The following is a 26,825-nucleotide window of genomic DNA, read 5'->3' on the forward strand; positions in this document are numbered from 1 at the left end:
CTGCTCATTCCAAAGCCTTTGATCCTCTTAGTCCTAATATTTGTCATAGAAGGTCCAATGGATTTGGCTTTCATGTGAATGAATGAAGACAATGGAGCCACAAGATTCAGTCTGATAGTTAATCTGTCTATCAATCTGTGAGTAACAATATGGATGAGGCATCATCCACTTCAGTTTTCTTCCCCTCTCTCATAATATTATGACTGCTGGAAAAAGGAGTTTCCCACAAGTATTCCCTGCATTTGCTGTTGCCTGTTGCTCTAGATGACCATAGAAGCAGAAAATGCAAGGTTAGTCAATTCTCATCATCTTGCAGATTGGCAGAGCTAGGAGCAACAGAAGTGATAACCAAAATAAAAAAAAGAAACATATTTGAAAGTTCAGATCAAAAGTACAGTTTTCCTTACTACAGTGGTCCTTTCGCCATAAAAAAATACATTCTTCAAGTCCACCTAACATTAGGAATTTTAACACACCTTTCCCTTTCAAGCAGATATTTTAACTATCATTCAAAAGCTTTAAAATACTACTAAAAATCCTATTTAAAACCAATGTGGACATGTTAAGAACTATTTAAAAATATATATGGATGAAAATAAGGAGGATAACTAATAGAAGCATTTTTTAAATATCAAGAACTAGCTAAAAAATGTCTGTTTTGTTTGTTCAAGATAACAAAGTTACCTTAAACTTATAATAAAGTGGGATTATTCATGGATGACCAAGATTACTTCTGTGTTGCATAAACCACTGTCTGCTCAAATACCAAGGTAGTTTAAGAGTTCAATGATTAACATGGTTATAAAACAATAGTTAAACAAATGTTTAAACCATAAGAGACATATACTGTATTCCACACAACTAATGTATGTAATTTAAGTTTGGGACTGAGATTTTCAGAAACTTAAAGCACCAGCTTACTACTAACCTTCAAGCTGAAGATAAAACATTGATTTTGAGGAAAATGCCATCCGATAAATATTTTTTAAAAAACTTTAAAAACTTACTTGCAAGTTAGCAAGCATTAGAACTCAATTTAAACAGCATGACTTACATTGCTCCAATTTTTTTTAACCCCAAATGTACTAGAAATTTGTTATACTTTGGCACACTTACTTTCTATTTAATTCTACAGATTATTTCACAAATGTAAATATCTTAGTTAACTTCTAGAACAACAGTGCTTGAAAGAATTATTTATCAGATAAAGTTTGCCAAGGCACAGATGTATCTAAACTCGATTTATGCCCACAAGACCCTCTATTGCACCAATTTCAATGAACTGCAGGGCTCTGTGTATAACCCTAATGGGTATGACTAGGGTAGATGACTCCCTGTCAGATAGAGGTACAGAGGATACTATGGATCTCTGTCATTACACATCAGCCAGAGACTACTTCTCCACAATTCTGCTGTCAGGAGGAACTGTATGATGACTTCCTGACCTGCTTTCACTTCTCATCCAGGCACAGCAATAAACACCTGAATACAGCTACAACCACCAGTACAACAAGTTCAGTATCTTCTGCCTTTCTCTGCAGACTCCAACACAAGACCAAAGTTATCAAAACAGAGTATTTTAAGAAAGCATCAAATTTTTTCAGAGAATTCCAGTAATGTATCTCTCTCTAAAATTTATTCTTACATGTGAATCCACCACACACATGGTGGATTCACTTGCCAATACTACTGACTGATTATGTAAGTCAGGATGAGAGTGTTATAACGAATTCTGTAAGCCAGATTTATTAAAACTGTAACCTTTAAGAAACATCAATTTGTTGTTAAAGACTAAGTTCTTAAAATATGAAGTGTTACAAAGCAATGTTGATTGCTGCTAAAAGAACATTACTTAAGCCGAAAAACACCAGTTTTTCAGAATTCTCCTACTGATACATGTAATCTTCCTTATTGTTCTTCAATCGGCATGATTATGCACAGAAGAAAACTACTAGAAAGCCATAATGAACAAGGAAGTGAGGACTATTTTTGGAATACAAGTACTTAGTTAAAAAAAATCATGGATCACACTGCCTTTCTCAGGTGTGTGGGAGGAGGAAAGTGTCTACATTAAGAAAAAATTAACATGTTTGAGTAAAGATACACAGCAGGCAGACTGAAAAGACGTATGGAACTATTTTTTGCAAAGACCAGGTTTCAGGAAAGCTTGCCAACTTTTCATACCAAGACGAATATCCTGCAACCCAAAATTCCCAAGCAACATGAGCTCTCTCCCTCCACCTCCCATATGCCACACACCATCATTTTCCTTGCAATATCCCTGCTTTCAGGATCTCAGCTTAATTCATGTCTCAGTCCTGCCATTTTTATCCATCTCCCCTTGGATTATGCTTTCACAACTCCTAACATAATCATGCCTTCCTACAGGAAACAAGTTCCTCACAGCAAAGCTCTGCAATGCCTTTGTACTACATAGCCCAGCCAACTTTCCTGGAAAGAAGAAATGCATCCCAATTCATTGTGCAAGCTCAGCTTGTCTCACAGTTGCTGCAACAACCACCTTTTAATCTCCCAGCCTTGCCAGCTGAAAAAAAATTGATTACATTCTAGATGGTGAGCAATTATTCAGTAAGTATTAGAAGGCAATAAAAAAGGCAGGAGCAAACCAGAATTTTCTTGAAGTGTCTAGTACTCCCTCTTCCTTCTTGCTCTCTAGTTTGAAAGCCTTATATGCTGCCTTCTCAGTCATGTAATACTTGTAAGACAGTATACTGCTTTATAAAACTCTATAATTTATGCATCAAAGCACACCCCTTTGCAGTAACTGAAAAACCACAACATCCAGAAATAGAGTGAACACCATCTCTACCATGAACATTTTACCTGAGGAAGATGAGGATGCCAAAGAAGCCGAAGAGGAAGATTCAAGAGAAGTGCTGAAGAGTGGATCCCATGCCAGGAAGTCACTGTTCCCCTTTCTATATTAAGAGTTAAAATTGGAATAGAAATTAAAGATTTATGCTTTCATAAAAATCACCAACTTCACTAGTAGTTTGATAATATAATAATTACAATAATTACAGAACATTTTGGCTTCAAAGGGATCTTTAAAAATTCTGTTCCAACCATGCTGACATCCCTAGATCAGGTTGTTTAAAGTCTCTTCCATACTGGCCTTGAACATTTCCAGAGACAGGGCATCCAGAACTTCTCTGGGCAACCTGTTTCCACATATCACCAGATTTCACACTAAAGAACTTCCTCCATATATTTAATATAATACTACTCTCAGTTTAAAGCTACTCCTCCTAGTCCTATCACTACATAGTTCTTGTAAACAGTCCCTCAATAATATGATAAAAACTTCTGACAAATTAGTCTGTATTAGTCTTTGCATCTAAAAAGAAAAGAAGTAGTCAAAATTTGCAGGTCAAAGAACTGATTTACACATAAGGAGACTGTCTTAGCCAAAACTTTGGTGAAAATTTGTGTGTGGACATACTCCATAATGTCAGTTAAATAACTGTAATTTTTGAGACTTACATCTTCAAATTCATTCATTTCAGCATATATACACATAAGCAATGTATGCACATCAGTGTAAATTTGTGTTTTGCAATCTTAAAGACTGTACCATGGAAGACTAAGTCTGTCTTATTTAAAAACATTGTGTAGCTATGTAATTATAAATACCAATTGAGATTGATCACAATAAATCAAATGTATTAGAAGGGGTAAACAAATGAATGGAAATATCCATTGATACACACAGGCTTATAATGCAATAGATGTACAACTTAAGATAGGACTCAGCTGTCATTTCCAATGAGTTTCTGAGTTTAGAAAAATAAGAAAAAATTCCTGCAAAACAGCACTTGATAGAATTTAAAATTTTAACTTACTCAGTAGTTGGAGCAGAAAATTTTGATTTTGTTAACTCTTCACCTAAGAAAAGGATACCATATTATCACTAAAAGCATGAAACATAAAAATTTCATTTTCATTATAAAAAGATATTTAACATTCATGTTGGCAGTTCAAACAAATTACTATCAAAATGGAAAAAAGAAAATGTATGATTTCTCATAACTTAACTATGAGAAGACTACATAGACCACTGCACTTCATAAGGCAATGTTGTTTGCTTGAAACTTCTTCCTTGAATTATACAGTTTACAACAATGTTTTTCAGCAAATCTGGTCTGGTTCCCCATTGACAAAAAAAAACCCAAAAACCCCCAACCCTGAGTAATAGAAGCTAATGCCCTATCCTCTATGTCAGTATTTTATATCATAAACATGGTGTGCTTTGCTGGTTTGTGGATCACCCTAAACTTGAACAGGTGGAAGGGTTTCAGGAACTTGCACAGGAGTTTTTCTTATGGGGCAACCCCTTTGGCATCTGGATGTGTTCCTCATTACTGTCAGACAGGTCCTCACAACAGGGAACAGCCAAGTACATAGATAAGGAACAGTTATATAAAACTAACAAGAGAAGCATTTTGTTCAATTTAAAATATAGATATTTAAGAAGTTTATGTCTCCAACAATTAAAAAAAAAGTTTTGTTTTCATTCTATGTTAAAAAACTAACAGACTAAAAGATTCACACTTACTGGATGAATTTTGATTCATTTGTGCCTGAAACAGGAAAAAAAAAATAGGAATAAGTTCTTCTACTGTGAAATAAACCACTTAACAGTTGAAGAGTTCTTATTTCGACTCAACTTCTTATGTGATATTTTATTTTCAGTGCCAGGTAAAAATATCATGAGCTTGCGGAAGACCATGGAACATGAGCCTGGACAGAGCAACCAGGCAGCATTCCAGTTTGAAAATGCAGGAATAAATATTGTAGAGCTGACAAAAGGAGCAGCATTTTTAAATCTCTTTAGTGTTTGGGACAGAGAATTAAACAGTCAATGTATCTATCACATGGTACAGATGAAATGAAACACACCTCGTGTTTTCCCAACAAGTCCCCTCACACACTACACTTACTTAGTTTTAACTACAAATACAAATAAAAAGCCATTCTCTACTTACAGGACTGTGCCTCTGCTTTCAAAATATGGTGAGGGAAAAAAGAGAAAAATTATTACTTTAATATGTTATGCACACTATTTTCCTTAAAATCAGAACCAGTCTCACTCTGATCTGAATACTGTACTAGCATACCCTAATATTATCATTTGGTATAAAGGATTATTCCATGAACTGGCAGGATAAATCAGTAAAGCTGCACTGCAAATGTTACATGTATCCTCATTATATGACCTGTTTTAAAAGACTTGTATGTTATTGAAAACTAATTTTCAAATTACGTTAAAAGCCATGCTCAGCTAACACTAAGATGTAATTGAATGTCTCATAGTGGCACAAGCACAAACACAAGAACTGAGCACTCTAAAGTCTCAAAGGAGACTTTAAATATGAGAAAAGTACTTAATGTTATATTGCAACATAAAAGTGCAATCTATATATATTGGAATATGGAATGTACCAAAAATGACCTAGTGCACAAGAAAAAAGAATTACTGAACCTAGAAAAATTCTGAACATTATAATATATGTTTACACTACTGTTTCTTTGCCACTTTTCTATAGATAAAAATACAAGGAACAAAATACTTACAGATATTGCTGGAGAAAGAGTGATGTTCCCTATGGATACTTTTAATTCATCCAAAGAAGGCATAGTGTATTGAGAGCTGTTATTTGGCTGGACAGGTTTTATTTCTACATGGAACCTCCTAGGTTCATCATCTTCAGAGTCAGACTCACTGGATGAATAGAAATGGTTCTCTTTGGTATGTTTGTCTCAGTTAAGGTAAAAATACCTCAAAGTCATCCGCTTAATCTACTTTATAATTCTGATCCATGAAATGCTCATATTAAGTGATCTCTTAGCGCATTTACATATATCCACAGTCCAAAATGCACAATTCAGAGTTAAAATTTAGGGGTTTATTCCATTTAACTTCAGAATGATGATTCTGTTCAAAAAACCATGGTGTCATATAACTGAAGAATGGCAGTATCTGTCATATAAATGAATAACTGCATATTTGAAGACATAAGGTTAAATTTAAGATTCTACAGCAGCAACACTTCTACATGTAAAATTGTAGTTTGCAAGACTCCAACAGGGTTTCTAAGGGATGTATGAAAAATCTAGAAGTCTTTTAAATCAAATGAAGAAAAGCCTACGTTTTTTAATAAGCAGTGAAATGCCCATGGTAGCTGTACCTAACATAAACAGTGAAGGAAAGAGCAGGAGCCACCGTTACTTGCTCTTCTTACAGTGTGACACTAAAAATGTTTTTAGTAAGGATGCCAGTTAAACAGAAGACTGCACAGTAAACTGAACAATGTCAGCTGCTTAAAGTACTGTCATCTTTGGATAGAAAGAAATCATAATGACATCTCAGACCTCAAAATAAGGAAAATAAACAGCACTTTATTTGCACAGGAGCTGCACTGAAGAAAAGCTCTGAAAGGCCCAAGCTAAGTCTTAAAACCTGCATTTGTTTTGACAAGAAAAATTTGAAAATTTTCATCTACAGAAACACAAAGTTTTGTACCACCTGGAAGAAGTGTACATATTCTCTAGGTCACTTCTGTTATTTTCACCTGAAAATACGACAGACTTTTGCATTAAATTCCTTCAAACTATTCCATAACAAAGTTTTAAACCTAACATTCCAAATCCCTTTCAGCTGAAAGGATCTGAAAATTGTGGTGAGGAAAAAGCCAAGTATTTTTATTTTACACTTCTCTTGCTTCAAAATGAAGCATTTATAGAAAAAGTTTCAAAGAAATGTAATTCTAATTTCATCAACATATTTCTTGTCTTGAACATTATCACTGACCTTCACGATTAATTTCCTACGAATAAGACAGTTCTCGTAAAGTGTTTGGCCTACAGAGATTTAAGTCACACTTATTATGATTGACTGTCATTATAATAAAACAATGTCCTCCAACAAATTATCTCATGAGATCCCAGTAACAAAATAAATTTCTAGAGGCTAAGGGAGGAAAAGAGAAAGTGAGCTGATAAATTCCTGAAGCTGGTCAAGATTTTCAGCAGCAGAAGTACTACCTTATGAGGGATTGCAAATCATGAATATTTTTCATAGAATGTATGCCTTTTCTTTTGTTTCACAAGAAGATATAATAAAAAATAAGATGTCCAAATGAATAAGCATGAATGTTGTTCACTTATCACGAGAAGCATGAATGCTGTTAACTTATCTCTCACTTTCAGAAATACATGCAAAACATGAAACAATCCTCTCAGAACTAGATAAAAGTCTGCCACTTTTATATCAATTTTTTAAACAGAAGATTACATCAATGGCTTTTATTCTTACAGAACTCTTCCATGTGGATATTAGAGGAATATTCTGCAAAGCTGATGAAAACAAAGAAATTATGATGATGACCTGGCCACTGTAATGAGCTGGTAACTACTTAAACATTTTTGCAATTTAAGGTAATGGTACAGCCCAAATTCACCTTTTATCTGAAGTACTCAGAAAATTCAGTGAATACATTTCCAAAAATTAGCTATCTTGCCAACCTACTAAGCTTGCTTAGATCTATGGTAACTATTCCCAGCTCTTAAGTAGAACTTTCCTCTGTGGTGGTAGGAAAAATGGGACAAGAATTTTTCTCCAAAGCAACAGGGGAATGGCAGAGAAAAATCTTGAGCCTCAATAAAGGTGACTCAGAACAAAATCTGCTCTGTACATGAAAGCAATAAAGCTTTCAATATGAAGTTATTAAAAAGACTGTAAAAGCTAAAAGCACCAATTGGAAACAGCATGTAGTGTAATGACTTCATTAAGTAACAGAAATTCTATTTCTACACTGCTCTAGTGCTACAAAAAAAAACGTGAGGGTGCAGGTATAGAACAGATAACCATTCAATTTGCTTTAAAAAATTTGGAAACTTTATAAACTCTCTGAGAGCTTTTCATGGAGAGAGATCTGCGTGGAATTTTGGATCTGCAATGGATCTGGCAATTTTTTTGCTTTTTATTTTTACTGTCCTAAAGTTCCCAAGAGATCAGATCAGATCAGATCAGATCTAATCTAATCTTTAACATTTGCACACACACATCCAAGAAAAAATTGGGTTCATTTTACAAAAACTATGAGTGTAAGAATACAAGGTTGCAACATAGGCATAAATGTCATTCATCTTCCTTAACTTTTTAGTCAGTACTTCCTCTTTCCAAAGAATTGTAATAGCATCAAATAACTTGGCGCAATAATGGTAAAAAGGATATCTTGTGTTGTTTCTGGTTTAATGCTGTATCCTTCATCATCTACATCAGGAAAGTTCTAAAAACAACAACAAAAATTATGCTATTGATAAATAATTAAAAAAACCAAGTCATTCTTACATTAGACCAAATTTTACATCATTGACAAATTAAAGTTGCAACAACTCATGAAAGTGATTTTTATTCAACATTATTACAATTATCTGAAGTTATGATCTGTCATTCAGAAGCTGTGTGACAAGGTATCTCACCACAAAATGTAACAAAACAAGCTCTAAATTTCCTGAGAAAACTGGCAAGTTTGAAGGGCATCTGCTTTAAATAATCAATCACTACTTAATTACTAATTGTAATTACTAATTACTCATTAATTATTAATCAATTACTTTATCAAAAAGGACAGAAATCAATATTATTTTAGCTTTAGTATTGAGTTAAATTAGGTTATAATCCTCTTGGCTCCAGAAAAATTTCCCAATTTTTACTGCTTTCAGCTAAGACACAAGGTGTTCTGATGGTGCAGAGGCAAAACCTTTCCTAAGTACTAGTCAATATTTAAGTGTGCTAGCCAAAGCGCTGCTTGCAATTCCACTTCCCCTAGCAAGGGCAGCATGCCTGCACTGTTACTTCAGAAAAGAATATCCACATCACAGGCGCTCAAAATTTTATTCCCAAGTTTTCCTTTACAAATCTCCAACACTATCCTGAATCTTCACAGCCAATAAGCATCTGGGAACTTAAGTTCTGTATGTCTGCTCTTGCGGGCAATTAAACATAAATTGACAAGAATGATGTTAAAATAACTTAGAATGCTCAGCTAAGCATATAGTTTCATTAAAATAACTTTGGGACAGAGAGAAACAAGTCTCCAAGTTAATCTAAATTTTAAAAATGCACAAAATCCCTGCATCATGTGTTACATATACAGGAAAAACATGGATATGTAGATACTTTCCCCACTCAGAACCAAAATAATCCACTCACAACTTTGTATGCATAGGCAGTGTATGTGAACTGCTTAATGTCTCAGTAAGTTTATCACAAAAACCACAAACAAGGTGTCTTCAAAATGCAGTGATTTCAGTAGTTACTAATATGCTATAAAAATTAGAATATGTATACATATAAAAGTAATTTATTCTAGCGTAGCATCAGTATATTCTATCAGAAAACAGGTACTGGGAACCAATTTGACCAACAGATACGTATACACAGTATGGCCAAAACACAATCCATTAGAAGTCAAGAGATACAACAAAATGACTTATGCTGGTGATTTCAAGTGGACAAGAAAGGAACCTCATGACTTCAGATAAAATTTGAAGCCAAGTTTAAAGAGAATGTCTCTGAACAGCTTTGGAAGTATAGAACATGAACATTAAAATGATTCAAATGTAGTTATCCTTCTGTATCTTTTACAGGTATCACAAATGGGATGTCTGATAATTCACTAAGAGAAAGTCTCTTCTATACAGTTCCCTAAATTTAGCACTTCTAAAATAAATGGAAATTACACATAGCTCAAACTTTCTGCTAAGAAAAGTATAAGAAATACAGTCCTGTACAGATGTAAGACACACCAAATTAAATACCACATCAAAATAAATAAATAAATAAATACACCAACAAAAAAAGTAATAACAGTACAATCACATGGTCCAATACTTTAGCTCTACTTGCTCAAATCAAGGTTCCTAGCTACGCTTGACCTCAAGCTGACCTTGTTTATATACCAAAAACCACTAATGAAACTTGACATCAAAGTAAACAGAATAAAAACCTATAGCTACAGAGTAAGTTTATTTTCTTGTAAGACTACAAATTCTGAATTCTGAAATTAATTTAGTTGTCACACCAGGTGATTTTCCATAGATCAGGGACATTCATGGTCAAGATGAATTGAAAATCAATAAAAATCTTTAAATACACAACAATTAATTTTTCTTAAAACTGGGCCATATATGTACAGGATATGATTACTGGGCTGACACAGCATGCACAATGTAGCTGGCAAAACTCACTGTTTTGATATTAAACTATGAGAGAACTTAAGTTTGTAGAAGTTATTTTCATTGTATTATTTTTAATTTACTGAATAATCTCTAGGATTAAGAAAGAACCAAAATCTTAAAATATTTAACTTTCTTTCTTAATACTTTCATGACAATTATTTCTGATCTTGATAATGTACTTGAATCATCTATTCCTGAGAAATAGCCCTTCAGCATGCAGTCTGTTTTCACAACTTCATGTATAACAGAGATGAACACCGTACAGCTTAAGTTCAGAACACAGGAGAAGAAAATTCCTTCCTTCTCTTTCAGCTAGTCTATGCTACCACTTCTTTTCAAACTCTGTGCAGAAAACCAGAAAACTTAATTTGTAGTTTTTTCCTATATTTGAAATTTAAATACATGGATTTAAATAATTTCAAACATCTCACATGAAACAGCATATACACACATAAATAATATGCCTTGTATTTCCAGCCTTGTCAGCAATTCAGATTGATTGGATCTTGTGCCAATTTATGATCATTAACACTTGCTTTAATTAACTAGATGCTGAATTTATATTTTTGTATAAACCAACATAAAAAATGGGTGGAATAGATACTTGATACACCTTTGCATAGACAAAGGCAGATTGTGTCTGATTACAAATTACACAAGTAAAATGATACTTCACAATCTTACAAGTTGACTAGTATTTCAAAACACTGTTCTTAATATTTTGAATGGTTGAACTGATGAATATGCTTTCTGAAATACCAACATTTCATTTGCAAATTTACAATTTACTAACAGGAATAGATAACACAGCAACCTGAGAGAGACACATACTCATGAATCTGATGTTAATGAGGCATATACATTTATTTGTCTAATGTTTACTCCCTTTTCCACACTCCTACAATTACAGAACTACGTATTATGTCATGAATAACAGTGTATCTTAAATATCAGGCACACAACACAGGTAAAACCTGATTTGCTACCATGCTGATCAGAGTTTAAGTTCACAACCTACATATATAATTTTTGAACTTCAACACACAAAGATGATGATCTTTGCAAACTTCAGCCTTTGGGAAAAGTTATTATTAATAAAATGGGGATGGAGTTCTGCTTTAGCCTCCTACACAAATATATGCAGTGTTCTTTACAGTCAAAAAGCTCCCAACTACCTCATTATGCATGTGAACTGAACTCTGCAAAGCAACTAGAAAGAAAGCAACTGCAAAAGCAACTGCACCTGGCGGACTTCCAGGAAGCCTTTCTGAGGTTCTGTTAAGCAACTAAACATGTAGCTGTAAAAGCCAGTTTTCACTGTGTTTGCAGATGTAATGCATTAATTGTGATCTTATATAGCTGTAAACATACACCAGAAACTTAGGTCATATACCTTTGTCTTTGCTGTGGCATATTCTACAACCTTTATGGGGTTAATAAATTTTCAAAGAAATAAAACATCAGGCCTTGATAAATAAAATTAAATTTCCTGCATAAGAAGCTTGAGGACCAAGCATTCTATTAACGAAACACATTTTTCAGCTTTGGTGAATAATTTATTTCAGTTTCCTTGCTCTGTCCCATCTGTCATTTAAAGTGATTGAAGAAGCCACACCATTACCATGTCATTAGTGTCTCTGGGCTACATACAGAGGACAGGGGACTTAAAGGGCTAAACGATGCAGCTAGACTACAGAGCACTGTGGTCTAGCTACATCACTTAGCCCTTTGCAACACTAGCGCTGCTGACAGGCTGGTCGTCAGTCCAGAAGCAAAGAACCTTCACCATGCCCCAGTTTGATTTCTTTATATTTTCTCTTCTCCTGGGATAACTACAGTGGTTATGAGAACTCTTTATTAAGTTTTCCTGAGGGTATGCTTCAAGATGCAATGCAGCTGAACAGCTCACTCTATTTTCTTCTGGAAGAACTCAATTGGCTTCCTGTAATCCGGATGAGGACTCAAAGTAAGCAGCTGAAGCACATAGGCTGGAACAAGAGAACAAAAAGGCTCTCCGCTTCTGACATATTTGAGGTGTAAATTTGACTCTGACATATACTTAGGTTAAGACAGAGGCATAATATTGGCCTCCTCTCCTTAGGGTGCCTATTAACCCAAAAGACACAGAGGAAGAGAGCAGACAGTCAGTTTCTCCTATTGTTAGAAATGCAGAAAGAAAGAAAAATGGGAATTCAAAGTGCCCCTTTCTTGTGCTGTGACAGAAAGCCTTTTCCTCAATAGCAACTATTTGAAAAATGCCAGAACAAAACGCTGTAAAATGCTAATAAAGAAAAATACGTGAATTTCAATAAATATTAGATTACACTTGTGTTCCACTTTTCAGAAATTGATGGTTCCAAATTCAACCAGTCCCCAAAAATAAAAAAATGGTTTATAATTCTATATAATCTCATATATTAAGAGGTTAATGAAAAGTTTTGGATGCCTTGATATGTGCTTGCATTTCAGTTTCCCATGGAAAAAAAAACCTTTCAGCATTATGTTCTGTACATCTGTGACTCCCTTCTTAATTACTTTTGAACTTACTGGACAATTTCAAATGGATTTGACAGAAAGAATAGAGAACTCAAAGATAATTACATTACTACAGTCTTTATGAAAATAGGCAGTGAAGTAGAAGAAGGAGATCAGCAAGCATCCTAACCAAGGGAAGGGTTGCAATCCCAATTCAGATCTTACTGGACACAAGTGGAACCTTGTAAATGTTTTCCTGAAATAAAAACAGAGCTCATATCTTCCTAGAGAACATCTCTAGAGACATGGCAAACTCATGGGAAACAAGACATTTCAGCCTTTAGAAAAATTTCTAAGGCAAAACCCCCATACAAAGTCAGTCTTCTATCTCTTTCAAGTGACACTTTCTACTATAGACTTTCCACTTTTCTCAATTATCAAGGTTTAGCTTAATGGAAGTTACACTATAGACTGACATATAAAAAACTCAGGAATTTTAAATCTCATGAGATACTGTCACCTATATTTAAACAGAGACTGCTTATTGAAGTGGTCAACTTTTTCAACAAATACCAGTTCTCAGTCCCCAGCTGCCTACTGTGAGCACACGAAAACCTCTTACAGCCATTACAAAAAAATACTTACTGGAATTAATGTCTTAATAATTTATTTTCCAGTATATATAATCTGGCAGCTACAAAAAGGATGAGCATAAGCGTATCTGTCTCACCACATATAAATGTGACAGGATTTTGGGACAAAAGACATTTTTGACCCATCTCACCATTTTGCTTTTGGAAACAGAATAGAAGCTTGATAGACTGTGTTACACATTTTGCACTAGTGAGAAGGCCTTCACGGTATTGACTACATAGTAGGTTCAAAGATCCACAGTAGCACACAGAACTGGTAGATAATATACAGAAATCAGTTCTTGCTACATCCTTAACTTGAAAATTTGCAGTATTTTTACCTTGGTCTTTATATACAATTGAAGACTGGTCATCTCTTACATTCCTTTCACACAATTAAAATTCTTGACAAATAAACAAAAGCAACGTTTTAAAAAATGACCACATTAATCATATATATGCCAGAGAGGCTTTCTGTGAGTGAACAAAATTGACAAAAAATAACTAGGACATCTTAAGCTGAATTTTCTGAGGTCTATTCCTCAGTATTTCTTAGCAATCAAACACAAATTAATATTGTTTTAATCTTTTTTGTTTAATAATAATTTTCCAAGTTCATTTTCTTGAAATGCATTATTTGTTGCAAATATCCATATAAAACAAATCTTCCTAGAGATGATAGAGACTGCTCAAAGCATTTACATTAGGTTTGAAAAATTAAACAGAAAGGAAACCCATAAGTAAAAGCCAAGAAAAATTAAAAGCATTTGAAATGAGACCTTTCAGAAGAGGACTCCAAACTTAAAACATAAAAGCATTTTGGACTGCTTGTTTGTTAGGGCTGAAATTAATCTCTGTAATTTTTTCACTACAATTACAATATTGACTTCTGCTTTTAAAGCATTCAATCACTATACAGAATACTACTGTGGCTTGAAAAAAGCAAGAAGAAATCACAGACCAAATTTTAAATTCCAAATGCAGTCATAAAATATTGAGCAGACAAAAAAGAAGTATCAACAATTAACCTAGATGATCATATGGTATGCCTCATGTAGCCAGATAGAATGCCAAACCAATTTATACTTGAATTTTTTGAACTAATTGTCTTCCAAAAACATGGAGACAAAATAAGCATAGAAAATAAACACTGCAAGTCAAATCCAGTTGTGGTTCACTCCAATGACTCAACCTGAACTGTCAAATGATTTTATTTCCATGAGAAGCCTGAAAATTATAAGGATACTTCTATTGTTAGTTTCTTTTAAATGCACCCAAGGAAAGAAACTTACTGTAATTCAAGATGGCTGCACAATATAAAGTAACTGTCTTGGCAAGAACTACACATCTGCTCTTACACATACAGTTCTGTTATGTGGCAAAACTTTATTTTCCCCATTTAGAAGGATAGTTTTACTAGATGTTTTAAATCAAGTTTCTCAAAACAAATTTTAATATTAGGTACTAAAACCTCCTAGTTACCAAATAAAAATCAGAAAATTCACAAAATAAGAGAACTTGAAAACTTAAATTGTGTAATATAATTTGCACCTAAATGAATGAATGAAAAATACATAAGCCTACAGAAAATCACTTAGATTGCTCTGTAAATTTTTCCCAAACATAGCTACAGGGAGTTACAATCTTTGTTATATGTTAATTCAAGAGAACATATGTGTTTGCATAAAAAGAAAAGACTAAATTAAGGAAATGAAAATCATTAACATCTTTAATTTAATTTTAAACAGCCACTTACCTGAATTGACTAAAAAAAATTGTAAGGCATATCACAGATCTAACAGTAACGAAAACTGGACCATTAATAAAGTGCATCTAGAAATGCTGCATTTATAGTCATATTTTGAACAGTATATTCCTACACTCTATTGCCAGTGGTAAAGCAGAAACCAGTCAATATTAGAAAGACTTCTCAAAAGAAACAGTGGTAAGCAGAGGAATATGACAACACAAAGTTGAGTCCACAATAAACTACATCTTTTTTCTTTCTTAGAATCTATTAGCCAAGGAATTCAGACTATTAGCTGAAAAATAAAGTAACATATACTTGCAGTGAAAACACCTTGCTTAAAACCTACTATTATTAGGAAACAAAAATGTATTACTGACACTTGTTTGTACATACCGCTGAAGATCATGTACTGCACAAAATTAACACTTGGAGTATGCAATAAAAATATTAAATCTTTTACCAGATAAATTATGTATTGCAGGGACTGTATGTAAGTTGAGTTTCATCAGATTGTGGGGTTTGATAGTATAAGCATATGTATTTATTTTGGAAATAAGTCTACTTACGACTGAGTCTGCATCTGGACACTCCCTATTAAAAAAAAAAATAGAAAATTTACAATTATAGAATGCACAACTTATTTTATTCACACAAAATCTCCTCCAATATTTTCAAATAATTTAAGACAGTGCATTTGACCCTTCTGCCTCTCATACTCTTGAAATTTTTACTTTAAATAATCCACATTCAACTGAATGAGATTTAAATAATAGCTGACAGCTTATGCTCAAAACACTGCAGAAAAAAAAATCAGAAAAAATTATGAAAAATCAAACTCACATATTACTGAAAAGAGTTAGAAATAATAACAAAAAAAATCAAGGAAAGTGAGGACTACCACACTGTGTTCTGGATGAATATACTTTAAGTTTCAGGTCTTCATGGGTGATGGGTGCAATAAGTAGAAGTCACCAATCCTAATAAAATAGTCTACCTGCAAGTGCAAAATGTTTTGGACAAAACCCAATTCACAAAGAAATTAAGATTTTCTTCAGAGGAATTCAGAGCTTTCTCTTTTAGAGTTTCATTCTTAGTTCATGTTTGTCAAGCATAGTTGCAGTCAAGTACTAGAAGATGCTGAACAAAATAACTGAGTATCCTCCTAGAAAGCACTTCTAGGAAAGAAAAGTAAGTTGTCTGCAGGAAGGCAGTGGTTGCAAGCACATTTTTCACAAGTGCTATGCTTTTCCACTGCAACTTCAATTTGAGTAGAAGTACTTAAAATAATGAATGACACTATTCTCTCTGATGTCTTCAAAAACCAGAAGCAATTACATTTACACAACATGGGAATACTTGAGTAGCGTACAAGTCCTCTCTAATTTGCACCCTGAAAAATCATGATGGTGCAACTGAGCAAGAATGCTTTTATATCATTAGTCTGAACATCCTACACATGCATGTATAGAGAAAAGAACATGGAAAAAAAAATGCATTGCAATCTAAAACATCTTCTCTGAAAAAATAAATAGGCTAAAAGCAAAAATGTAGCTTTTACTACAGTGTGTTAAAAAAAGGTGCAAAAAACTTGCTAACATGGAAGCATTAATACAAAATTCAGTACAGCTTGTTAAGGAAATGACAGTGAGATGAAGGACTTCATCTTCTCTGAAAGGCCTGACACAAAAGAAGACATATGTGATCAAATTTCTATTTGGTTTACATCTTTCATAGCAACAGAGCTGTTCTGAAAGATATTTTACTGCTTGAAAAGACAAAGCATATTCTTCTCTTGAGAGATATGGTTTCAAAAAGTGTCTGTATGCAAACAAGATAGCCTGAGGTACGTAACAGTTGAGAAATGTGAAATATAAGGCAAATGAATGAATATATTTCAGCCCACAATGAAGATTTCCAAAATTAGTGAGCTAAGATATCTTAAACAGAAATGGCAGATCTAGACTCAGAAGAGTACTACCGACATCTCCCAGGATCTGTTCTATAGATGCAAGGAAAACACAGCAGTTTATAAATGCTGGTGAGGTGGAGAACAAGGACATCAAGCTGTAGATAAAAGTTCTTTTAAATCACTAGATTCACTAGATCATTCCTTTTAAATTAAAGAACTGGGTCATGCTTCTGCTATAAGGTAGTGTTTCAGAAAACAGAGATTTTATAAGGGAATTTAAGGATTCTAGATAAAAACTGAAACAACCAAATAATGCAAAGCAGTGGTTAGAAGTGTGATCCCTGGCTAAACTACAGCAATATATAAGAGAATGCACCCTGTGTGGTATTTCCCTGAATTAAAACCATTACTAGACACACTGGTTCAGGCATCAACAGTTTAAAAACTATCTTGACAAACTGAAAAGCCTACTAACCATGAGAGTTTTTCTAGATTTAGAAAGCTTGCCCTAAACAAATGAAACAAGCTCACAGACTAATATACACAAGTCCAAGGGAGGACTTGATTTCTCTGTGCAGAGAAGTTTCTGATGACAATTTCATCATTTCCAGTCTGTAACAGGATCATCAGCTGAAGATTAAATCAGACAAAATACAGACTAGCAATCTATATCTCTAAAGAGATCATAAAAGAAGTATTAAAATATATTATGTAAACACATAATGAAGCCTGTTATTTATTTGTGATGTTCTAGTTCATTTAGTAGTTATGGTTTAATGCAAGAATCTCTGTAAATGCCTATGGCACTTTCATAGAGTGTGTGAATATAGAAACAAAATACTATTAGCACCTGCTGTCCTTAGGTCGCGAATTTTTCAGCAGTATGTTAAAAAAACTAACACTGGTAGAATAGTTTAAAAATTATTTTTAAAAAGTATATATGCAGATGTTGCCTCTGGGAATATTTCTGTATTGTCAAAGTTGTCAAATTGGAAGCTGTCTTCTTGAGAAAATACATGTAGAAATATGAAAAAAAATACACTGACCATAAATACTAATATAGATACTGTGAATAATCCCCCTCAGGACTGTTATTCAAACTCACTTTTTGCACAGATTAACTCCTCAAAGACTGAGTACATGTAAAGAATATGGCATAGGGTATATCTGGGACATCAGTCCTGATCTAGAATGATGGTGTTTGAGAAGGGAATGTGCTCATGATATACTGCATTTTTCTGTCCTTCGACGGTATATGTAGAAGTTCCTCTAACAGAAGAATACCTGAAGCTTCAATTCTGCAAACACAGCCATCAAGTACTTTTACCACATACAGATATATTTTACTAGGATTAATGTGAATTACATTATCTACAAAGCTGACATGCAGAAGAATGGAAAACTACTTACCTATGCACAGGAAAGAATGAAACATGAGCTGACTACTATGAATACGCTTGTTATTTGTTGTTATTTATGTTAAAATCCTTGGTCACAAAAATTGTAAATAACTGTGATGTTTTTGTATTCATTGTGTTCCTTCAAACGGCTGTTATAAACCTTTTTTTTTGGTTAAATATTGGCTATTTTTTTATCCCCATTACTAGTTTTCATACAAAACAAGGCTTCAGGGTGGAAATATACTTACACAGATTCAGTATCTTTTTCTTTTTTCATTATTCCTGATAAACCAAAAGGCTTCCTTTTCCGTGGTTTTATTCCTAAGGAACAAACACTTTTCATTCATAGACCAAAGAGATAAAGGCATATTTAGCAATGTCAAACACAGATGCATACGAATCCAATGTTTTAAATGCTGCCACAGGTATGCAGTGGAGACAGGTATGGAGCCAAACTAAGGGAACATTATTCCAATTTGCTTTAAGCGAAATACAAATTTAAAAAAAATCAAAATAGGGTTCAACACATTAGTTACAAAATTCTTAAAAAACTGACTTGGATATCCAAGTTGGGTATAAAGACTCTGTTTTCTTTAATAAACAGTTTTGAGGAAGAAGATTCTGCTCACAAACACTCAATAGGATGCTGCTCCAGGTGATACTGAATAGTCATGGATGAGAAACTGAACATTGCCTTCCCCAGCTACGGCAGTTCAACAGTTACCCTGTTGTTATTTCTTTTGCCCTGTGTGCTCCCAGAAGCTGCAAGCTCCTGTCTTTCCTCAAAAGTAGTATCTTGGTCCCATTAAAAATAAGAGTGTTTCTTGGCTTTCCAGCTGATGTGAGTTCATGATTTCCCAGTGCTGCATCCAGCTCCAATACAGCTTCTCACCGAGTTTGGAATTACACTTCTCCCCTTTTGTTTCTTCCCTGCTTTTAGGACTGGATACATACAGCTACGGTACTGAAAAAAGTACTTTCATTGCTTTCATATTGCTTTCATTCCCACTTAATGTACTAAAACTAAAATACACTTAAATATTCCCTCAGACTTACTGCCACAACTGCTTCTTTACAATGTTTGCAGAGGCAAAGCAGACTGCCAAGCAAAATGACTAAGTGCAAGCATCTGATCCAACTAGTCTACAATTTGGTTTTGATGCATGATACTACTGGCAGCGTGCTTTTGAGGAGAGTGGTAGAAATAATTTGGTTTCCAAAATTAAACCACTGTTAATCCAAGCACTTTATTGTATTTACCTTTACAAAAATATATTACACAGTGCATAAGAAACCTCTCCACTCCTAGAAATTTTCAGTAACTCTAAACTTCTCAAATCAGGTAGCTGTAGAGTCAGTAATATATACTGAGGAACATAATTTTTTCCAAGATTATTTTTAATTGTCTGGGCTTTGTTTTTCCTCTGTGTCTTATGCAGACCAAAATAATGGCAAATGGAGTATGAGACTAATTTCTGAATATGGATCTTCTCTGCTTCAGTTAGAAGAGATTTTATGTCTCAGCCAAAATCTTGGCAACTTAAAAAAGCTTTTGGATGCTATAAGTTATACTGCTGACTCCTCAGTCCCACAAGTAAAGACATAGCTTATGGACAGAAAGCAGTTCTTAACCACTCTAAACAATCCCCTAAGTAAAAAAGGCTGCACCAACAAAGAAAGAATTTGCAACCATAACACTACATTAGGCTTAGTTTAACTGACACAGTAACAATGGGAAGAGTCCATTGTTTTGACACTTGCAAATTAAGCTACAACACATTCATAACTGAATGAAATCCAAACCTCTGCAAAGACAAAGTAGCCAAAGTACACGTGAGAAACACTCAAATTATCTGACTTTTATGCATTACTCTTTTAAAGCTTTTATAGGATTTGATGCCTAGAAAGGCTGATCTGGAACAGAGACTAGACTTAGCTAAATGAACAAAATAGGTATTTACTGAAAGGCCTTAAAAGGATACACCTTGGACACTACAAGAGCCTAGTTAGGGCTACACCCAGGATGAATCCAAGATGGATTCCGGTCATGAGTTTTATACTTTTGTAAGTTTTGGTTCAACTATATATTGGGTTCAATTGTGCAATTACAGCTCCAGGTCATGAAGTCTCATGGCTTGCCCCCTTCTCTTTGCCGCTGTTTATAGTTTCTGGGTAATGGTTGTCTGTGATTCTCTACTTGGGAAAGGATTGTTTTGTCTAGCTACCTGGTGAAGAAAATCTACTAATATCTAATATGAAATTTCAGAGTTGCATACCAGGCAGCAGAGAATCTGAAAAATTTAAAAGCTAAAACCCAAGGCATCAGTGTTATTGTCATTGAAGTTTGTTTCTCAAAAGGAAAACTGCATTTTAGTCTACTGGAGCACTTTACATTTATATAGACTCACACACTGATGAATGTGTTCAAGTACTTTGCTTCACAGTTCAAGTACTAATCCACAGAATTCTTGTGTAAATAACTATGCTATGGCAACTCACCTTCAGCTACACTGGATGTGTTACATTCTTCAAACTCAATAGGGCCTTAAAAAAATGACAATGAAGATAAACATTAGGTCAAATTTCATCTTTTTTAATGACAAGCAATATTTCCTGAAAATATGAGATAATCAAATCAGAAATGTTGGTAGCAAATGAAAGGCACAATTACTCTGCCAATGGCCAAAGATACTGCAAAATCACACATGTGAAGCAGTTTTTTCACTCCTTCATATTGAAAAATTAAAATACTAGTCATCATCTAACTACAATTCAATTCATATTGAAAAATTAAAATACTAGTCATCATCTAACTACAATTCAATTGCCTATATCTAATTGGTGTCTTCATTCAAAATTGCATTTATAATATAGCATCAGTGTAAGGTTTTAAATTTACCTTCTTTTAATAAACAAGAACTGTATAAGTAAAAATGAAAAAGGAAAAGCTTTAGCCCTAATTTTGGAAGTCACACTTTTTCTAACCCTGCATTGCTAGTTCTAGTGCTTCCTCTCCACAGCCAATAGCCTACACAATCAGAAGTGCCATGTAAAAAACACAGCAATAAATAATTTTTTTTCCAAAAAATCATTAAGACCCAACAGGACCAAACCAAAAGAGAACACTAGCTAAGCCCTAGATCTAAAGAAATTCCTCACATTATATTTGCCACAAATTAACAGTCCAACAGCAGTCACTTGCCAATAACAACAGTCAGTTGCCATTGCAAATTGATGTCCTAAGCCTTATTTATTCCTATATATTCCTAAACCTAGAATTTATTTAATCCCACTCTGAGACATTTTAGGAAGCATGTGTACAGAAAACAGCATGAGTTTCTATAGGATCTTGTTCAGGGAATGATAGAATCATACCATCATACTTGTGGAAGTGCAATGAAAACAAAGAGCACATGCAGGCCGGCACCTTTTCTTCCAGCCCATGCTGGATTACCTTGTATCCGTATCCACAGAAGAAAAAAAAAGTTTAGCATGCTATCACTGTGCCACAGGGGTTATTCCTTACCTTTCTACAAACTCTTTGATAGCATGCACACAAGTTTATGTACAGAAACGTGACAGATAAGAGAGAGGGGGGAAAAAATACTTCTAATGACTTATTTTCTTTTTTTAATTATGGCATGCTCTAAGTATTAATTTATATTTACTGTAATTAAGACTGAGTTTGCAAAATTTTCCTAATCAGTAAAAACAAATTTAAATGTTTGTAAACAGCAGGATCAGAATTTTGGACTAGAACCCATCAATATCTCACTTATCATAATGTAATTGTTTGGCCTCCAAATGATGCTCCTGCAAGCAGAATATTAAAAGACAAATCTCAAATAGCAGTCTTAACAGATCTTTTAATTTCAATTAGCAAATGACTTCAAATGCAAGTCTAATTATTCAATACAGAAAGACAAGATGCAAATTCCTTACAGTTCTCTCATAAATATATGCACATTTTACACTGGTCTTCCAATACTTTTTCCTTTGCTCTTCCCTAAATCTACAGTAAAACAAAGTCATCATGCTCCAAAATGAAGCAAACTTGACTATCTTGTAAAACAAAATAACAGAAAAAAAAGACCAGGAAAACTGATTTTTAGAACAGTACATGTCCACATCTCCATATTGATTTAATCAACATTTTATTTTACAAAATTAAACTATTGTTCACAGGATATTAAGCAAGACATTCATAAAAATGCCATAAAATGTAGAAGCTGAAGAACTCAACTTTTACTTCTTCAGAACTACACTTCAGACGACATATTTTTCATCACTTTGCTAATGATTCAACTACTTCTATTTCTTGCTTCTATACATATTCTTATTTTGCTAGGAAAAATCTTTAAGAAGCCAAAACAATGACATTCGTCCCTAAAGCAAAAGAAAGGAACCTGTAAACACTGAGACTTAAATATATTTTCAGAGGAATAAAATACTCAGGCTTTTTCAGAATTCCACCATTTCTTTACCCCTTCTACTAAGAGTGATCCCCTTAATTTTAAAACTTTTACACTAATGATTAAAAAAAATAATGAAGGCTTAAATACAGTTTATCCATATTTCAGATCAGTATCTTAACTTCCACTTTAACATAATCAGAAAGGAAAGATTTTCTTCAAAAACACATCCAAGTTACTCTATTTTTTTCCAATATGCTTGCTTAAAACACTTGTCTTTAAAGGTGAGGTTTTTACACCTAGTAAGAATTTATATTTGAAGATATATTCTTCCTTACTACAGAAACACACAGATATCATGTGAACGAGTTACAATACAAAAACCTACTTTGGTAGAAACTTACCTTTCCTACTCAAATTTGTATAGGGCCCTTCTTCCTTCAGAATTTCAGAAATTCATGTCAATGGTTGTCTCTAATTAGCTCAGTTGGTTAGGGCATGGTGCTATTAACACCAAGGTTGTGGGTTCAATCCCTATGTGGGCTATTCACTGAAGAGTTGGACTTGAGGATCCGACTCTTCCGACTAAGGAATATTCTGTGAATCCAGCTTGCCCTTTTGAATGTAGTGAAATTTTAACAGTTTTAAATTTTCTCACAAGTTTTGTTCTGTAACTTCAGACCTCCAACAGTTCTGCTTCCTATATGTCTGCCTAAAGAGTACCATATTTTGACTTGGGCATAATATTTTTAATCAAAGTAACATTTCAGAAACAGACATTTCCTGTCTAGTGTGGCATTCTATAGTCTACTAACTTAGAAAACAGGATAGCTGTGAGAAGCTTTCAACAGCCTGCATAACAGCTGGAGTCTCCTTAGGACAGATGCTTGAGTCCAAAGAGGTGATAACACTGCTGTCCAGCCAGAACTGTGTGTTGTCACCACACTGTCCTCTGCTAGAACTAGCTGCAGTCTCCTAGTCACCCAGAAGGCCTTAGGCACACAGGCTGTTGTAACAGCATAGCATCAATAAGGAATTCAGACAGTTTCTTAGAAAGTTTTCCAGCACTGCCCACTGACTGTGTAGAACATGGAAACAAAAGCAGCCGCACTAGCACAGAAAAAAAAATTCCCCAAACGTCTAAAAAAATCCCAACTCAGAAAGATTTCTCCTCTGTGACACCATAATGCATATCTTTCTGATTCCTTAATCAGAAGTCACGAAGTCAGAAGTTGCTATAGTCAAGAACTATCAGCGGTTTGGCATTAATGGAGATTGCCAGACAGATATACCAATGGAAGTCAAAGCATGCAAACTGATGTCCTGGTATCTCAATAACTTCTGTAACAACTACATTAAGTTTTGAAGGTGGATGCATTACCTCTAGGATACAAAAAAGTTTTCAGAACAGGCTTGTGCCCAACGATTGTACTGTAGATGAAGGCTTAACACCGACAAGGTGTCAGCTCAAAATGTGAATGATTACAATGGCTACAATTTTTGATGCAAGTAAACAAATTCACTGTCCATTGCAGCATTAAAAAAAAAGAAAAGCAGTTGCTTCACATTTAAGAAGTAGTATTGATGTTGGGGACTGAAGTCGTTCCCTAAAGCTGTCACTAGAGTTCATGCCACATGATAGCCTAAGGCACTGAAAGAACCATCTAGTGCAGGTGATAATACTGGTAACACTGCTATTTGGCAGTACTGCAATCAAAGCACTAAAATTTCCTTTGTTCTTTTTCTCATAACAAGACAATAACATGAGCTGAGAAGGAAGCCCATTCTCAACCATTCATATGAACACAAAACCAAATTCTAAAACTATGGCAGTAAAAAACAAAAAGTGTAAAAAACAAAAAGACATTTCAAGACTTTTTTCAGAGTAAATAAAAAGTTATAGCTGAGATCTAGTTCAATCCTTGCAAAGGTCTCTGATTTAATGTTCTGTTGCAAGGAGACCACAATTTTCAAAAGTCTCTACTCTCCCTGCTGCTATATTAATCCAAACTTTGCTAACACTGGCTTTAACACCTCAAATACCTCAATATACACTTGCATGTATTTGATAGTGTAGACACACAGAAAAAAGTTAATAAATACAGTGCATAAATGAAGGTTACCGTTTGTAATAGAAAGAGACATGAGTATCTAGTGGGATTTTCGTCACTTAAGTATATATACCTAGCTATCTGGATGCTAATGAGAAATAGTAGTATTCTACAAAGAAAGCAGACATTAAAAATCAGTAAGCTCCTCTAATTGTACATACAAATTCCTAGCAAGCATCACTGCAAGCTGCACTGAGTTTTTGAATGCTCACAGTATTCTACCAGCAGGGACAAAATAAGGACAAGAAGAGAAAGCAAATGGAGTATGGTTTCACAAACACATGGAGGCAGACAGCTGCTAAATGACAAGAGACTAAAGCAAATACACCAGGATTGGATCAGTTAGGCTCTTGTAAATAACACAGCTTTTGTCTGCTGGAACAGAAAAAAGTAATTTGTACAAATATAATTTATACAATAATACAACACAGTGTAATTCAAATTTTAGTTAATTTCATAATTTACTGAATTCATAATTTCATAATTTAAGAAGTGACACTTGCATAAATCAAGCACCAGCAAGTAAGGGTGCATCTCAGGATGCATCTCCTAGACTGCTCAGTAACTACATGAAACATTTCTCTTGCTGCAAGTGGCATGTGAGTATGTGAGCTTTCATGCCTCTAAAGATTCATTATATGGCTAGCAATAAGGAGATAATATTTTTTTAACAGACAAATGAAGAAGATGTAATTGCACTGTACATTATCTAATGGAATCTCCTATGTATTTAGCTCACATCTATGGCAGCAGTACTTTCAGAGTATATTTAAGGTAACTAAACAGAAACTATCTTTATAACCACTATCTTATACCTGCTACTTAAAAAAATAAACAAAAACAAAACCTCTCTCCACAAAATCTTAGATACAGGTTTTCTAGCCTGTCTGTATAATTTTTACACAAAACCTCTGTGAGGGAGAACGTTTTGCTAGTGTCAAAACAATAAAATAACTCCCGCTTTCCTCAATTGAGAGGAAAAAAATATTTTACTGTTTGGATTCTTAAATAAACAAGTCAAATGCAAAAGTCAACCAATATTGCTAGTAAGGAAAACATAACATTATGTCATACCATGAAAAAGTGCCCCCAGTACGTATATCAATGAACTGGAAAATCCCACAGAGCTAAAAAGTTAAACAAATCAAGAAGTCAACAAATCAAATAAGAACTGCCTTACATTTGCATTTGCTTTTGAAACTGTGTCCTTTCCATCTTAAGGGGAGCATGTATGACAGAAAGAAACATTATACTGGTATCAACTCCACATAAATTTTCAGTAACTAGAAACAATCAGACCCTCAGAACTACCCCCAAAACTGCCTTTCCCAGCAGCCTGAGGATTCAGTTTACACACATGCATGCACACACATAAACATTAACATATCTGTTTCAAGCAAAATCTTCTAAAACTACTCCATAAATCTGTACCTGTAGTTACAAATGCAGTAACACACCATATTCTTGTTTTCAACAAAAACAAAAGTTTTTCTCTGAGTGTAAATCATGCATGAAAGGAGGACAATTTTTTTAAACTGCATATGCTTCACATGCTGCTTCAAATGGCAAAGCTTTGCGTGCCTGGCTCAGCGCCAGTTGACAGCTCAGCTGGATATCAATGCACATTCTGACCCCCCTTGCAGCGTGTCACTTCTGAATTGTTTCCGCAGTAGAAAGTTTATTCAACCTCTCTCTCAAACTCAGTGGACCGACCATCATTCTGCTATTTAATCATAGCAGAACAGGTTATTTTTCTGACAGCACTAAAGCCAGACAGCAGTTCCTAATGAACAGCTTGATACAAGTGGAATTTCGACTGTTTTAGCCTCAATTAATTCTGCTGTCAAAACAAATGACTGCTTTTAGTGTT

General features: G+C 34.2%; 1 protein-coding gene across 6 annotated transcripts in view; it reads right to left on the bottom strand.

Moving 5' to 3' along the window:
* Window positions 1–26,825, bottom strand: part of FCHO2 (FCH and mu domain containing endocytic adaptor 2) — an 86,313-nt gene that overhangs the window by 23,760 nt on the left and 35,728 nt on the right. For 3 of the 6 annotated variants that reach the window (XM_063180070.1, XM_063180069.1, XM_063180065.1), the window contains exons 9-17: window positions 20,932–20,976; window positions 18,681–18,753; window positions 15,690–15,714; window positions 8,255–8,312; window positions 5,596–5,771; window positions 5,007–5,021; window positions 4,577–4,601; window positions 3,864–3,906; window positions 2,845–2,939 (exon numbers count right to left, since the gene is read on the bottom strand). In XM_063180070.1, coding sequence (XP_063036140.1) covers window positions 2,845–2,939; window positions 3,864–3,906; window positions 4,577–4,601; window positions 5,007–5,021; window positions 5,596–5,771; window positions 8,255–8,312; window positions 15,690–15,714; window positions 18,681–18,753; window positions 20,932–20,976 — 555 coding nt within the window. The remainder of the gene's footprint in view (window positions 1–2,844; window positions 2,940–3,863; window positions 3,907–4,576; window positions 4,602–5,006; window positions 5,022–5,595; window positions 5,772–8,254; window positions 8,313–15,689; window positions 15,715–18,680; window positions 18,754–20,931; window positions 20,977–26,825) is intronic. The other 3 variants (XM_063180071.1, XM_063180066.1, XM_063180067.1) reach the window with 2 other exon arrangements.

Source organism: Melospiza melodia, chromosome Z, assembly GCF_035770615.1.
Source record: "Melospiza melodia melodia isolate bMelMel2 chromosome Z, bMelMel2.pri, whole genome shotgun sequence".
Taxonomy (NCBI): domain Eukaryota; kingdom Metazoa; phylum Chordata; class Aves; order Passeriformes; family Passerellidae; genus Melospiza; species Melospiza melodia.